Genomic DNA, 13463 nt, shown 5'->3' on the forward strand with positions numbered 1-13463 from the left:
GATTTTCTTGAGAGACGAACTCACAATTTCAAGTCAAAGTCAAGTCTACAAGGCCAAGGAAGCAAAGAAATCACAGATCATCACACTAACCCCACCATGTTTCACTGAAGGTCTGGTGTTAGTTTTATTCCAGATGCAAGAAATACACTTTCCAAAAATATTTTTCTAGTCATAAATCCACAGATTTTTTCAAAAGTATTTGGAATCATTAAAAAATGTATTTGTTTGGCTATTTTTTTGGTCAGTAGTGGATTTTATCTTTTTTTAAACTCCTATGGAGGCTATGTTGAGGTGTCTTTTTCACAAATAAATTTGTGTGTTATTAAAACACAAATTTTAATAAAGGCATGTGAGGCCTTCAGTGTGTTGGATTTTGTGTCTGGGTCCTTTGTGACCTCCTGTATGAGTTGATGATGATTAACTGATGCGAAGTCTCACCACTATTTCATGCTTTCTCTATTTTTAAATATTTACTCTCATTCAAAAGACGTTTATGACCCGGCCCTGACTTAAAAAATGTAAAAGATTTTTTTTCTAATGTATTCTTATACTTTTTTAGATTGAGGCATGATGTTTTGCTTTTTTAAAATTGTTTAGCAAACTTTGTGTTACTCAATTATTTCAAAAAATCATCTTTATGTTAAGTCAAGACTATGTTCGTGAAATTGTTTTGATGATCTGAAACATTTAAGAAGGGAATAAAAAACTTCTCATAAAACATAAGAAATCTCTACTAGGGTAAATTTTTACTGCACCTTATTTGCTTGACCTGCTTATTGTAGATCAGTAGAATTATTAAAATTAGTACAGCAAGCAGGAAAATTTAATTCATTTTAGTCTACAGATATATTGGCGGTAATAAAGTTGGCCATGTGATACACAGCAATAAAACTTATCACCATCCAATGATTCCATTTGACTAATTTAGAACATTCATCAACCAGTCAGTCTGTGTAAGGAATATTATGATTTATTAAGATGATAAAGTGAATATGAGTGCAGGGGGGGAGACACGATTGCTCAGTAAACAGACTAAAAACATTTTATTCACAGAGTTCATAGAGGCTGCATAGACACAAGAGGTTGGACTTTATTCCGTTACCATGAGAACTGCTTGAAAAACATATTTCTAAAATCTACCAACACTAAAGTGAAGCAGAAAGTAGCATTCTTGTAATGCTGCATTAAACTGCAGCAGTTAACCACTGTTACTGAGTCCACTTATGCAATCTGCAAAATAGGCACTTAAATTTAAATTGCTTAATTTTAAAAGTATTCTTCCATTCAAGCTTACGCTGTTCTTCAGATTATGGTGAACATGGTAATAAAACAGCGCCATCTTATGGTAGTAAAGTTTAATGCATAAAGGGATACAGTGGAAAAGCTCCCAAGTCTCTGTTTTTAATGACACCTAATCTGTATTAGGTGTGTGTTTTAACACAAAAACACTTGGCAAATTTGGTAGTTTGTGTTATAGTTTTTTGCTTTCAGCTGGTCTTAAAAATAAAAAGGACTAGAGACACTTATGGAGTGAGACGTGCAAAGTCTGTCCAAAGTAACTATTTGGGGGGAAAAAATATATTAATTTCCATTAATTTTGTGGTGAGCTCCAAAACTTACCCTTACCATAACCCTAATCTTTAGCTTCCTCCACAGATTTACGTTGAGCCTCTTTCTGGACCACGTTACATTTTAGTAAAGTTAAATAACTTTAAACCTAAATCTTCGAGGGATGTAAACAACTTCCAGTTCAGATTGATCTGAATGCTTCTTCTATAAAACAAACCTATTATGAAAAAGAAAAAAAACCACATCACGCACAACTTTAGTAACAAAAAGTTTTATTGGCTTCTCTAATCCGTTCATCTCAATAACAGGTATAGCCTGGGAAATCATAACACAAGGGGACTAGAACGAATAAGACAAAGGAACTGCGGGGCATCTGCTACAAAAATTTGGTATTGAGGTGACAGAAAAAAATCCGTACAAAATGTTTTCATGCATACTGGAAAAACAAAACAGATTTTTAGTGTTTTTGTACATTTTTGTAAACAATATCCTTCTAGAGATCATATCAAAACACATTATGGCAAGTAACAAAAATAAGGGATATAATGAGAAGAATGAATGTTCTATGAGGCATCTATAATTCAACACTGCTTGGCGTGGATGGTATTTTTTATTATTTTTTTTTTACAGAAAACAAAAATAATACATTTGCATTTTGATGAGTTGTTTGCTCTAAAATTGTAAACACAGGCAGTGTTAAATGATTATACAATATGTCGAACCTATACTACAAATATGTCCACTACATACATAAAATGCGTGTCCCTGCTTTTTTTTTTTTTTAACGCTTTAATGATATGAGGTATATTTAGGTCAATCTTTTTGTCTTTTTTTTTTTTTCCTCTCCCCTCCATCTCATTCACTCATTTTTTTTTTTTTTTTGTCTCTTTGAAAGCATAGTGTGTTTGGAGTGAAGTTGCTGGTCAGTCGGTCTTTGTTCCGTTTGATCTGAGCAGCTTCGAAGTCTCCGGTGAAGCTGTGGCGCTCACAGACGTGGGAAAGGGAAGGGGAGGGGGCGACGGCTCACAGGAAATCAACTAAATTAAATATCAACCCTGGCTGCCGGACAGATTGGCTTTAGCCAAGGAAGACAAAGAAGGCCATTGTTTATTCTTGTGAGTGCAGGGCTGCATTTTGGGTTGGGGAGGTGGATTGAACTTAACTTTGTTTCTGGACTGCGTTTCTTTTGACTCGAGGGGGAAAAAAAAGGAAAAGAAAAGGAAAAACAAAGAGGAGGGATTTGGTGTAGGTCCGTGATTATTTGCCTAAAAGGATCTGCTACAGAGTTTGTTTGAGTGACGCTATTGGTAAATAAATAGAAGGGTTTGGGTATGCAACCAACATACCAATATAAGGGATCCAGCATGTCAGCCCGACTCTCAAAAACACTTAAATACAAAGAGGTACTCTCAAAATATTGAATAACAAACATTATGGCAAATCATCTTTTTACAACAACACCCGAAAAACCGTAAAACAAAATCAAAAAAAGAAAAAAAGGAAGTCCCACCCATCCCATGTTCTACCCTTTAAAATAAAAAAAGCAACAAAAATACGCTTAAATGCCCACAGCCGCCCTTTACAAATCACTCGGCCGACCCCCCCCGTTAACCCGCCCTCCCTCCCCATTCACAGTTTTCTCCTCTTAAAAAATAGCAATAACCATTAGCATAATAATCACGTATCACATATGCAAATTGAATGGGTTATTGTTGTTTCCAATGATTTGTTTAAAAAAGTGCTTGTTTGATTCCATTGACACAAAAACAGGAACAGCAAGGAGTGGAGTAGAAAAGTGGTGACTTGTTTTTTAAAAAAAACAAAAAAACACTAAACAGCATGATAAAAAGATTACTGTCTGAGGCTCGTCACATCCTGCAGCTACGTCTGGATAGAAATGAGTCACCTGATGCTACAATACTCAGTAATGTTGAAACGTCTTTTTAAAAAAGTGTGCCACGTGAAACGCAGCGGGCTGCTGCAGCTGATAGAAATTCATGTAGACGTGGCTCTCAGAAGAAATGTGAATGTCTTCACATTGAGACAACAGTACCATAATCTCGACAAAGCTATGCGCAGTACAAACCGAACATTACCGTGTATTGTAAATTTTGTTGTTCTGACAAGTAACAAAATAAAAAACTAAATAAGACAAGAAAAAAGCTTTGTAGTCTCAAAATACGCCTGTAAAAACTGTGCTAATTGCATCTCATAATACAAAGTCTTATTACACAATTTCGCCTATTTTCCTGAGTTTATATGTTTCTTGTAACAGACAATATATACTTTTTTTGCCATTTGAATTCTGGGCCTTTCCCTGACACAATGTTATTATTATTGAAATCATCAACATTATTTATTACTTTACAATGGTATGATTGATAAAAAAAAAAATCACAAATAGATCAGAAAAAGGAGGAAAAAAATAAAACAAGCAAGTTAATAGCTACCCTCTAAACGTTTTTTTTAAATTACATTTAAATCTACGATACGTTCATATCAAAAATCACTACTCTTAAACAAAAACATAGGCGACTACATGATAAAAATGAGAATATCTTAAAAAATTGCATTTTGAGGCCATAGAAGACCCTCCCTGGTCATTTTGTATTAACATTTAATGGCAGTGTTCATAAAAACAAAAACTTTGCTACAGGAACTAAATTGGAGCGAGTGCGGGGGCCGGGTGGACAGCGACCAAAACAAAGAACAGAAAATGGCCCCGCTTACAGGCTTCACCTCGTCTGACCCTTATCTGAAACTTTGGCTTGTCGGGGTTTTTGATCCTGTACTCACTGGCTCACTGACATCAGCTAACAAGCTGGTATACCCTGAGAATTCTGACACCGGAGTCCGTATTCTGTGTTCCACCTCTGCTCCCGGGTCGCTGCCGTAGCTCAGAGGGGTCCGCCGGCCGGACTTGAATTGGGAGCCGAAGGCCTGGGCGAAGTTCTCGATCTGGTACGTGGTTTCTTTAGGGGGGTTAAGCGGGGACAGGTCGGGGTAGGTGGAGCCGTTGGAGCCCGCCACGCTCCCTCCGGCCTTGGACTGTGGCCCCTTGGCGCCCTCGGCCGTGGCGGTGAGCTCCTGGGGCGGTAGGGTGAAGGTCCCCGGGGAGTGCTGCTTCTCCAGCTGCTCAGTCAGCTCCTGAGACGGAGTCAGCTGCTGGTGGCTGGTGGACTCCAGGGTGAGGTGGTAGGCCGCCTGAGAGGGGGACCCCACTAACATCCCGTAGTGGGACTTGGAGGACGACGAAGAGGAAGCCGACGAAGGCGGGGCAATGGGCAGAGGAGAGGAGACCGCAGGCGGGTAGCCACAATCCAGAGGTGAGGTGCTGTACGCGTGCTTGTCAGAGAACAGGGGCCCCGTGGGGCTGGAGCTGCTGGACAGAAGAGGGAAGGGACCCGTCGGGCCGAGGCTGGGGAAGGGCCCACTATGGCTGGTGCGCTCCAAGGCCTGAAGGAGGAACTTCGAGTACTCGCTCATTACCGCCGTTTTGTCGCCGCCGTTGGGGGAATCGTCTTCCAGTTCCGGGGTGACGGGCGCTGCTGGCTGGAGGTCCACGTGGTGCGGGTGGTCCGACAGGTCGAAGGTCACATCGTGGTGGGTTCCCTCTGGTTTATGGCTGTAATGGTCGAGCAGGCTTTGCAGCACCTCGTCTGGAATGCCTGATTTGTCGTGTTTGAGTTCCAGCGGCGAGGAGTCCAGCATGGCCAGAGTGGGCTCGGGCCCCAGGGAACCCTGGATCACGTTGTTACCTTGGGACGTCATGTGAAGCGAGCCGGCGCCGTAGTCGTTGTTGACCGCGTGGAGATAGCGCCGCTTTTTGACAAACTGCATTGCATCGTCGTAGTTGCTGCTGGTGGTGGGACCGGGTTTGCTGCCCCCAGGTCCCTGGAGTAGAGCCATGTTGTCAAGGGCAGAACCATCCACGTGATCCATGGCGTCCGGCTTCTGGCCCAACAGTTTCTGCCCATCAGCACCATCTTCCAGGGACAGGAGGCCCTTGTCTAGCCCTTTGCGTCCAGTTTTCTTGAAGACCAGTTTGGGGGTGCGTCCCTGCATGGTGGGATCAGAGCCTGAGGGGTGCTCCATGCTGAAGTCCTGCAGGCCCAGGTCGCGGGCCATGGCCCCAGACGATGCTGCTGCTGGGGCATTCTTTTTCTTCTTGCGTTCGCCACCTTCACCGTTTTTGGACTTTGCCCTCTTACGTCCGGAGGTGGTTGAGTTTCCCTGAGAGAGTGAATAGCTGCCTTGGCCTAGCTCTGCTTCACTGAGCTCCAGCATGCTTGGATCTAGACCCTTTTTTATGGCTTCTCCACAAGTCCGTTTGTGCTTCAGTAACCGGTCTGTTCTTGAAAAAAACTGAAAGAAACAAAATAAGACTAAGTTTAGACATGAAAACAAAAAATAATAATGGATTAAACTAAACAATTCAACAAACTAGCCTAAGAAACATCAAAACTTAGCATTTAAAAGGGCAGTATTATGTGTTTCACATCAACATAGTATAATTTTATAGCATAATTAAGTAACCATGTTAACATCAGTGATAAAAATGCTGTATGTATCAAATATAGCTTGAAAGAAATTTGTCTTTGTAATTTAACGCCTTGAAATTTGGCCTCCAACAGGAAGTCATCACAACATGGCTCCTCTATTAACCCTTTAACATTCATTTTACCAGCACTGCACTCAGAAATAGCTCGCATAATGAGCTCAGCTGATGCTCTGTTCCACCAGCTGTTTGCTAATAGCTGCTGGCTAGTCTGAAGGAGCTGAGTGGGAAAGTCATGTTTTGGACAGATGAAAGGTTGCAATGGGAGATTAAAGGATTTCTCAAACATGCATAAAATAATCAAAGTATGTTTTTGATGAGGGAACAACATTTTTTTAAATGAATAAAAGTAGATTTTACGTAATACTGGGCCTTTAAGAACAGAAAATATGGAAGTATATTACCTGTTGGCATGTATCGCAGCGGTAAGGCTTCTCGCCGCTGTGTGTCCTTTTGTGTCGCTCCATGTGGTACTTCTGGATAAAGCGCATGTTACACTGGTCACAGCTGAAAGGTTTTTCCCCTGTGAACGATAACAGCAGCAGTGTCAGAATCGGTTATTTCAGCCAAGATCATGGCATGAAGAAATACAGCTCACTAAATTAGATAACTGACTCACCGCTGTGAATTTTCTCATGCCGCTGAAGAAGGTATTTCTGAATGAAGCTCATGTTACATTGACTACAACGGAAAGGCCTCTCACCTGTACAATCAAGAACAAAAACATTTGCACACAACATAAAATAAGACCCAATAACAGGCTAAAACCAAAGAAAAAAAAGGACATATTTTTGCAAAGAGAATTGAAATTTCACAGGTATTTTTGTATTACTCAAACTGGAATATTTTTTAAAAGCGATAGGTGCAACATTTGACTTGTCATCTTGGAAGATTTTTTGGCTTGTAGGATTTAAATATAAAATCAGCACATTAGTTGATTTAAATTTGTCAATTTATATGGGCAATTTACAAAATTTCATAAAAACACATTGAATTGAATTCAAACAAAAATGTCAAAAAAGCTTAAATTATTTTTGTAAAAGAAAGGAAAAACATCCATCTTCAATAGCTTGTTTCTGATTAGATGAATTTTATTACATGTGTATTACATGTAATGAATCCCAAAGGGATTAATAGAGTTCTATCTATTACTTTTGAATAAACAAAGTAATATTATTTAAACCACAAAACTTCAGTAAACATGTTGGTGGTGCAAATATATTACAAAAGTTTGATATTTCATATCACATATTCTATAGATCTAAACAGACACTGGTAAAAATCTGCTTTGTGCACAATTGCTAGTAAGTAGCTAAACATGCAACTTCCAATTGATTCTTGGTTAAACTATTATTTTGCCTGTAGATAATAATTTGGGTTTTATGTGTAAAAGCCTAATTGTAGATTAAAGACTAATCTAAAAATATGCAAATGTTGTTGCTGCCTAAAGTTAATCTTAATTTATTAGAAAATCAGATATGAGGATCCTAGACATTTTACCAGAGTCAAATTTGCATATTTATGTCCATTTTTGTTATGTTAAGCAAACATCATGAATAAATACACATCAACTGAATAATAAACTAACCATAACCAAAATAAACAAAATATTTCTAAAAATGTTTTTTGTTTTTTTAGTTGGAGTCAATTAGAGCTGATTTGGAATAAATTAAAAAATATTGGTGGTAAAAGACTTTAGCATAGAAGTGGACATAATGTCAAAACTAAAAGTGTGACTAATCCTTTAAACCTTTTATGAGGTCAGATTCAAATAATCAAATTAAGATTTCCCAGCAAAGAGAGTGACTAAGATGATGAGAAACACGTGAATAACGACCGAGTCATCCCTGCATGTCTGGTTCCAAGTGACGGCTACAGACTTTTATCACAGAAATACAAAGTGTTATGAGCAGACAGCTTGCTTTGTATGATCAAACTCTGTTATTATGGTCCTAACCAGTTCACTATCAAATCTAGCAGCCTCTAACAGATCAGGGACAGTGACTCAATTTCTTTCATCTGCTGTTCATCTGAATGTTTTCTCTGTAGCTCCTATATCTTTTAAATACAAGACCTGATAAATATTGCAGTGTAAGAACTGCAATATTCTTACAGTTCTTACACTGCAAGAACTGTGTAAGAAAGTTACAAAGTTCTTGAAAGTATTTACAAGTATCTTCTTGTAAATACTTTCATTTTCATTTTATTTTTTTATTTCATTCACACATCTGATATTTTATCAAACAGTGATGCTACAAGCTTTTCAAAAAGAAAATCTTTTTTAGTGTTTGTTTCATCGCAATAAAGAAGAGATGAAATAAAGAAGAGGAAGTCTCACCTGTGTGTATGAGCACATGTCTACGTAAGTGGTAGGAGCTGCGGAAAGCAGCGTTGCAGTGCTCACAGATATGTGGTTTTGAGTTTGGGGAAAGGCAGGCTCCGTCCCCATCCAACATCATAGCCTAGAGAAAATACAAAAACATTGATTTTTTTTCTTCCTTCTTGAAAATACTTTCATTTTAATTTTATTTTTTATTTCATTCACTCAATAATGAACATGAATGGTTCATGTAACAAGTAAAAGAAATCATGAATAAAAACAAGCAGAAAGAAGTTTAAACTTTTATCTGAAATTAGCTATTTGACTTAGAAGGCTGTAACAGGAATATTCTAAATAAACAAAAAAAAAGTACACAACAAACATCAATGCCATATCACTTCATTAGAATGATTTTCAAATTTCTTTTAAATGCAGAAAGAGTTTTAAACTGTTTTATCTCAATGTCAAGGTTGTTCCATAAACTGACACCTTTAATTGAAATGGATCTTTCCACCATTGCCGTTCTGAGTCTAAATTTTTGTTTGAAAATCTCAGTTCCTTTTCAGGTAAGCTTTAATTGCGTTAAGGGAAAAGCTCAGGAATTAACCTTTGACGGATCATTGCGTTTCCTCCGTGCTTTGCCTCCTTGCCCATCCCCATTGCTCCTCCGGCCTCTTCTACCTGAGGACTCTTTTGGCTCTTTACCTGGTCTTCCAGGCATCTGAAAAGAGAAACAAAAGCAGGCGTTTTTTTTTGTTTTTTTTTTTAAGAAAGCACATTTAAATTATTCCTGAATAGAAAAGAAGAACCACAGAAGAGAAAATTATTATTTAAAGCCAGAACTGCTGCTGCTGATTACCTGTTCTCCCAAGGAGCGAACATTGCTGAGGCTAAGGTCATGCAGTAGCATGTTCTGGTGATTTTGGTGCTGGTTGCCGAACGACATGTCGGGCATGTCAGTGCTGCTCTTCCCCGTGCCCCCTCCAGGACAGTTGACCCCTATTCCTCCGCCCCCGCTGTAGAGGGGCATCCGATAGTCCAGCTCGCTCAGCCGCTCCTGCTTAATGCCCATGCTGTGGAGGAAGCCGCCCGTGCTGGCAGCGACGGGGCCTTGGTGTTCCGGCGGCGAATCTCGCTCTTTTTTCAGGATCATCTCTTGGGGAAGCTCGCCGATGACCGACTGCGATGCCAGCCGCGTGAAGCTGGTGACCGGCGGCAAGTGGCTGAACATAAGCATACCTGGAGCGAAATTGGGGTCCATGCCTCCATTGCGCAGAAACTCATTGCCTAACTTGTCTTGAATAATACTCATGGTGTTGATTTACTTTGTGCCAGGGGGGAGAAGGAGGGTAATTAATCTAATGAGGAATGCAGGAGGAGACCATTCTGGAAAAGACGACAGACAAAAAAAAATAAAAGACTTGATAAAAACAGATATGACAAGTACAGAAAACAAAATTGAAAGCAACATTTTCATTAGTTGAGCTCTTAGCACCTCAAATTGCAAGCATTTCGGTTATTTAAAGGAAGTACGTAAAAAATAAAGTCCTCTGTTTTGTGAAAAAAATAGAATAAGTCAAAACAAGCAGACACCTGTGTGACAAAAAAAAACAATGTAAAGAAAGCGAACTATTGACAAATCTCATATATTTTTAACTCCTAATCTCAAATGCAATCTCTTTTGCTTAGACCACTGAAACACATCCGATCATGACTGGAGCAAAGTCACAATTAGAGACGCACCACGACACAGCTAGTGATTTAAATCAGATGATTTTCAGCTTGATTAGCTCTTGATTAGCCCTTGATTAGCACCCTAACCAACCAGTCAGCAGGATACTAAACATCTGATATTTTATCAAACAGAGATGCCACAAGCTTTTTAAAAAGAAAATCTTTTTTAGTGTTTGTTTTTTTTCCCCCAACACCCTGTAGTCAGTTCTTGTTTGCAAGAGAGAACAAGACTTTAAGAAAATAATAAGTATTAACAGAATAGAACAAAGTTAAGGCATGGCTCACTAAGGACTACACACAGACTGCTGTTTTGGTAAAGCTGCTCATGCTAACTGCTAATAAGAGGCTCAAGTAGCCTAAAATGTCCAGTTTTCTCTTTAAAAATGTAGTGTCTCACGCTCTTTTTAATAATAGCCACTCACGGGAGGTGAGATAGATGAAATGTTAATTGTAGTTATTAAAGATAAATGTTTTATCGGTGAGTTAAAGAGCAATAAAAACTATAGATTGAAAATTAGCCACAGATCTCTAAAAAAAGACATCTCAGGGAACATAATATAAGGAAAAAACAAGTAATTACAGTGTTATTATGACTGTGTATTATTGCAGTGTAACCAATATAGACCTCAACCTTCTTCTGGCTTAGGCTTCCAGAGCAGTGAAGTCAATTTAACTGGCCAGGGATATTATTGGCAAGGATATAATAAATGAAATTAAATATGGTTGCCTAACAAGCAATCACTATGTGACTATCACTGTTTGCAACAGTGACTGCAATGTCAGTTTAATTTATCGTGCAGCTCTTAATTTAAAATACTGATGAAAATGAAAATAAAAGCTAAAACGACCTTCATTGTGTAAATAGTAGATACCCAGGCCTGATCATCACAATGGAATAAATGCAAAATCTCACAAATATTTACTAATGTATGTTTGCTTTTTAAATACATACAATGTAAATGCTAAAACACCTTATGAAATAAGATATCACATAACCATACATGTAGAAGTGGCACTATCTAGCTGCATTATGTGACAGTATAAAATGTCAAGCTTTGCACACAGAATAAATACATATGTATTTATTATTAAATAGAAGCTTTAAAGTAACGTCTCTTAATTAAAACGACGTAGAGCAAGACAAAACATCCGAGTCGTTTAATCCATCTCGTATTGTTTCAAATTCAGCACCACATGTGATTTGGACCGTAGCCAAAATATGATTGGTATTGATAGAGCTTTTAAACACGCATCCCTTTTGTTTTCGCACTTTGAAAGAAGCAAAAACAAGTCACTTATAACTGAAACTTGTATATAAACGCAAAAGGTCAAGAGGCTGACTAGATAACGCTCGCAGTTTAATCGCTTCAGCCCACTTGCCCTAAAACAAAACAATATTTAGGTCAAATCTGGGGATACATTTCAGGGTTATATTAGACAGGCGCATTCCGGTCGCTTTGAGTGAGACGTGTAGCTAAACACGTAGAGAGGAAAAGTCGACGTAAGAATTTATTGTTTAGTCTAGACCTGCTGACCATTTGGCTACGCGACGCCGCATTCAACAGAAAACGGATGAGCTTTTGTGATGCATAATAGTTAGCCAGCTAGTTAGCATAGTTAGCGTGCTACAATGAGACAATCAAAGCATCTCTGCGTCCTCAACCAAAACAACCTAATCCATTCACCCCCAAAACCAATTTATATCGTTCAAATGAGCCAGGGCTAACTTTAAAAATAAATACACCATATATATATCTAAATGTAGTCTATTAAATCAATTTAAAATCGCCATTGTAACGTTTTAGCATGTTACCTGGAGTTGCTACTAAGCTAGCTAAAGCTAAAATAGGACTCGTGATTTAATGCGATTCACACGTTTATTAACCCATTGAGAAAACAACAGTATACAAGTCAGGGATTAGTTGAACAAACCGGGGAAAATAGTGGCTTATTTATTTATTTTTTAAATGGGTGAAATAGCACGTTTGCTTTGAAATTATGTCTGCGGCACGTATTGCTCATTCTCCAATTCCCCAGCTTTGATGACGCCCGTGAAATCAAATCTGTCTGGCTGCGAGCAGCCCTGGCGCTCTATTTATTGATAGCTAACTTTAGGCTGTAATTACCAGCGGATAAATCCAACCAAGCCCCAACCAGCGAAATATTCATTACCGTTTGGGCTCCGAGTAGCTTTGCGCTCTAAAACACCGAGCAGAATAACACTCCTCACTTCGGCAAGTGGGAGTTGTGTTTATAACAATCAAGCCGCCACGAGCTAGCAGGTTAGCTCCTTAGCTGCCCCGTCTGAAAGCCGCATTAGGGCCCATGCAACAGAAACAATGATGCTGCGACTCCGTGCATCTCCTGTTTGCGCTTAGCCACGCAATTGTTCGCCTAAATCTCGACAAAGGCGCCACGCTCGACACAAACAAAATTCAGTTTAGCCTCCCACTCACCTACACATGACCGCAGCTGGTTTCAAACGTGCCTATATTCTCTCCGTATTCGCCGCTGAGGGGGTTTTATTGCCAAAACATTGTTCTCCGGCGGTCGCTGCTTTCTTCCATCTTGTCCCGGAGCGGGGAATTATGGGTGCAGAGGACGGGTCGTGAGAGGAGACAGGCGAAGGCTGTGGAGGTCTGAGGTGTTCACTGAACAAGTTTAATACAGACAGAGAGAATTGAAGTTGAGATTTAATACTCCATAAATGTGTCTTGTTTTTAAGACTTTTTCAGTCTGGCATGGTGAAATCAGATAAACTGCGTCAATTTTTGTAACTAATCAGCACAGTTTTGTCATCAAGTTCTCAAATTAACTCAAAGGAAGTTAACTCAGTTTCTAAGAAAAAAATAAGATGTATTAAAATTATGAACGCATGACTCAGTGGTTTATTGTAAAAACAAAAAAAAAATTGGTAAAATGGTAGATACTGTTTAATAATGTGTAACAGTTTCATGAATGTACTAACTCCAATATATTAAGATAAAGAATTCAAGTTATTTTTCATTCAATAATATTGTGTTTGTCTTTTGAAGATAGATTTTGTAATATTTTATTTTCCTGGTCTTCCCTGGAAAATTAAACTGTAAACCCCTTTCGTACGTCTTCCCTCCACTTCTACCACTTCCCAACTACCTTTCCCTATCTATTTATTATTCTTGCATTTTTTTCTCTCTCCATCTTACTGTTTGCATTTAGGATGCAATTTTATGAACGTACATTTAATTGTGTCAATTAAATAATTTAGAAGAATGCAAATTATACAAAACCTACAGCTGCATG

At 38.7% G+C, this 13463-nt stretch overlaps 1 protein-coding gene across 2 annotated transcripts; it reads right to left on the reverse strand.

Annotated features, from left to right (window-relative positions):
- Positions 1-1824: 1824 nt before the first annotated feature.
- Positions 1825-12777, reverse strand: LOC116727332 (zinc finger protein 281-like). Of its 2 annotated transcripts, none has more exons than XM_032574704.1 (7): positions 12638-12777; positions 9307-9833; positions 9055-9168; positions 8466-8589; positions 6747-6830; positions 6532-6650; positions 1825-5934 (listed from the first exon to the last, which is right to left on the reverse strand). In XM_032574704.1, the coding sequence occupies exons 2-7, from the start codon at positions 9757-9759 to the stop codon at positions 4321-4323; spliced, it is 2508 nt and encodes an 835-aa protein (XP_032430595.1). In that variant the 5' UTR covers positions 9760-9833; positions 12638-12777; the 3' UTR covers positions 1825-4320. The 2 variants fall into 2 exon arrangements, with proteins under 2 accessions (XP_032430595.1, XP_032430596.1); XM_032574705.1 differs by lacking the exon at positions 12638-12777 and adding an exon at positions 12354-12518.
- Between the last annotated feature and the right edge of the window lie 686 nt (positions 12778-13463).

The sequence above is a fragment of the Xiphophorus hellerii genome, chromosome 10, assembly GCF_003331165.1.
Source record: "Xiphophorus hellerii strain 12219 chromosome 10, Xiphophorus_hellerii-4.1, whole genome shotgun sequence".
In the NCBI taxonomy this organism is placed as follows: Eukaryota; Metazoa; Chordata; class Actinopteri; order Cyprinodontiformes; family Poeciliidae; genus Xiphophorus; species Xiphophorus hellerii.

Excerpts from the sequence above, each read along its gene's own strand:
- LOC116727332 (XM_032574704.1), bottom strand. The coding sequence starts at position 9,759 with ATGAGTATTATTCAAGACAAGTTAGGCAATGAGTTTCTGCGCAATGGA. Across the intron at positions 6,651-6,746 it reads GCATGAGAAAATTCACAGCG|GGGAAAAACCTTTCAGCTGT; the intron begins GTGAGTCAGTTA and ends TATCGTTCACAG. Across the intron at positions 5,935-6,531 it reads GCTGCGATACATGCCAACAG|TTTTTTTCAAGAACAGACCG; the intron begins GTAATATACTTC and ends TGTTTCTTTCAG.